Genomic DNA, 2,353 nt, shown 5'->3' with positions numbered 1-2,353 from the left:
ATTCCTGTGACTTCACATTTCAGTTACTGGGGTGACCATGTCAATTACATGTGGAACGTCAGAGGTGGCTTAGGGGACAACAGGCCAGACCAGACCAAGGAAGGCTGGACTCCAGGCCAACCCTCAGTGAACGACCACAAGAGTAAGGTCAAGTGTTTGTCAATTAGGGGGCAGACATTTGGGGCAGGGAGAAGCCTATTCCGTAAGATATTTGTGATCAGTTTACTCCACTGCTGCTGGAACTTCACAGTGAGTTAATACACTGCTTACTCTAGATCGTTTGTATAAGGCAGGAGAAGGCAGAACCAGTAAACAGAGAACTGCATTTCAGAGTAGCGCCAAAGGGAAAAAGTACAGGTGGTGAGGTGGAAAAGGCTTTGGAATAGAATCTGAAGGCATGACTCCCAGCTAGCTGTAAGACCAGTAAGTCATTTCGAGGACCAGCAGATAGCATAATGGTTATGTTGCTGGACTCCCACATAGTTGACAGTGGTTTGAGTCCGGGACCCAACGGCTTCAAATTGAACCTGGGCATGCATGCATGCGTGCCCAAGATCCCAAAAGGAGAATGGAGGAAAAGGGATTGTAGTGTAGCCATCCCCGCTGAGGGACAGGGCGATTTCTTTCTTTCTTTCTTTTTTTTTTTTGTCTATCTTGCTCAGTCTCTCTGGTGAGTGCCTATAGCAATAATCTCTCTCTCTCTTAAAAAAAAAAAAAAAGTCTTAAAACTGAAACCACAAATTGTTTATCCTGGTCTAAGACAGGTTTTGTCCCTGGGTAAGGAATGAGGATGAATATACACATTCAAATTTAGTGGTCACAGAGCGGCAGGAAGACAACCAGGTCACCCCATGCTGTAACACTTTCTGATGTTCCCTCCTATTCCTTGTCACAGCTGCCACTATCTCCTTGTGATATCACTGCAAAATGACTTTTTTTTTCATTCTTCCAAGCTGTGTTTCTTCAACACAGTCCCAAACTTCCTAAGCCTACACAAACATTTTCATCACATTGAGAATATAAGAAAAGAATTTAGAACAAAATTTTCAGTGTGAGTCTTCGAATCCAACCATTCTTGAAGTTGGATGTAAGCAGAACTTCACACCTTAAAATCTTCCAAGAGTGGGGAAAGGAGTCATAAGTTTTCAGTACTGTGTGGTCAGCAGGTGCCATAGTGGTTGCAGTGCTGGATTCCCACATGGCCCACCATGGTTCGAGTCCCGACTGCTTGAAAATCATACTGGGGCATGTGAGTGTGTGCCCAAATTCCCAGGAGGAGAATGAAGCAGAAGGGATTGCAGTGTGGCCATCCCCACGCAGAAATGAATTCTCATTTTTCCTCTTACCGTTTCTGTCTTTTTCCGCAAGTACTCTGGCAAAAGCCTTAATTTTTTTTTTCAGTACTGCAATGGCTTAACATTCCTACACAATTTTTATAGCATCATAGCAGTAGCCATATCGTCATATAAAGTAAGTTTTCACAATGAAGTGTTTACTTGTGTCTATGAAGGTATTTGTCAAGTCACATTAATTTTCTTGTAGCCTAGAAGAACTTAAATTTCGAAAAGAAAAACATGGACTGGTTCAGCTTCCTAAGTTTGATTAAAGTGGTATCTGCACCAGACCTGGGGTGGCCAAAAGCCTTTCCATTTAGTGGGGGATGTTGGGAACATGTCAGATGGTCCTGATTTTAAGACAAGATAGAAAGGTAAAGTTCAAGTCCTTTTTTTTTTTTCCTCAGAGGACACCTATGAGCTCAATGAGGGCTGCTTTTTACATCGAGTCCTGTTTTGGGGTAGGATCAGCCATTCTAATTATGTGGACATACGTTGAAGGAGTACCCAGAACTCTAGCAGTCTCGGCTTCCATGGAGATTCTGCCCTTTGCCATACTTTTCAGTTGGGACATCTCCCTCTTCCCCCCGCCCCCCCCCGCCCTGTTTAACACGTTGCAGGCCGCCGTGGGCGTTCCTCGTCCAGAGTGGGCTGCATGACTACGTCACCAAATGATCAGTGTACACGTGCCAGATGGTCTTAAACTGTAATTCCCTCGAGGTCGGGGACCGTGTACTCTCCTAAGTATGGGGCGCCCTATCTAGATAGCCTGGTCATTCAAGGAACTGGGAACGAATGGACATTGAAACTGCCACCTGATGCACGGCAGAATGAATGAACCCGCAGTATGCGCTCTCCTCCCCACGCGGCTCCGCGGTGAAAAAATTGTCTTGATTTAGCAACTTCGTTAAAGTCATTGACCCTTTGGACGAGGGAGGAAAAAGAAAGAAAAAAAGTTAAAAAAAAAAAAAAAGACGCGAAAATGGGAAAAAAGAAAGAGGACGTGCGGCCAATAGGCT

General features: G+C 44.6%; 1 protein-coding gene across 1 annotated transcript in view; it reads left to right on the top strand.

Moving 5' to 3' along the window:
* The first annotated feature begins 44 nt into the window (after nucleotides 1-44).
* The window catches only part of SEC24D (SEC24 homolog D, COPII component), a 97,344-nt gene continuing 95,035 nt past the window's right edge, over nucleotides 45-2,353 (top strand). The window contains 1 exon segment of the mRNA XM_006153094.2: nucleotides 45-142. Coding sequence (XP_006153156.1) covers nucleotides 49-142 — 94 coding nt within the window. The 5' untranslated portion in view covers nucleotides 45-48.

The sequence above is a fragment of the Tupaia chinensis genome, unplaced genomic scaffold (assembly GCF_000334495.1).
Source record: "Tupaia chinensis unplaced genomic scaffold, TupChi_1.0 Scaffold000362_1, whole genome shotgun sequence".
Taxonomy (NCBI): Eukaryota; Metazoa; Chordata; class Mammalia; order Scandentia; family Tupaiidae; genus Tupaia; species Tupaia belangeri.
Note: the sequence above shows the minus strand (reverse complement) of the source record. Positions and strands in the feature narration are given on the sequence as shown.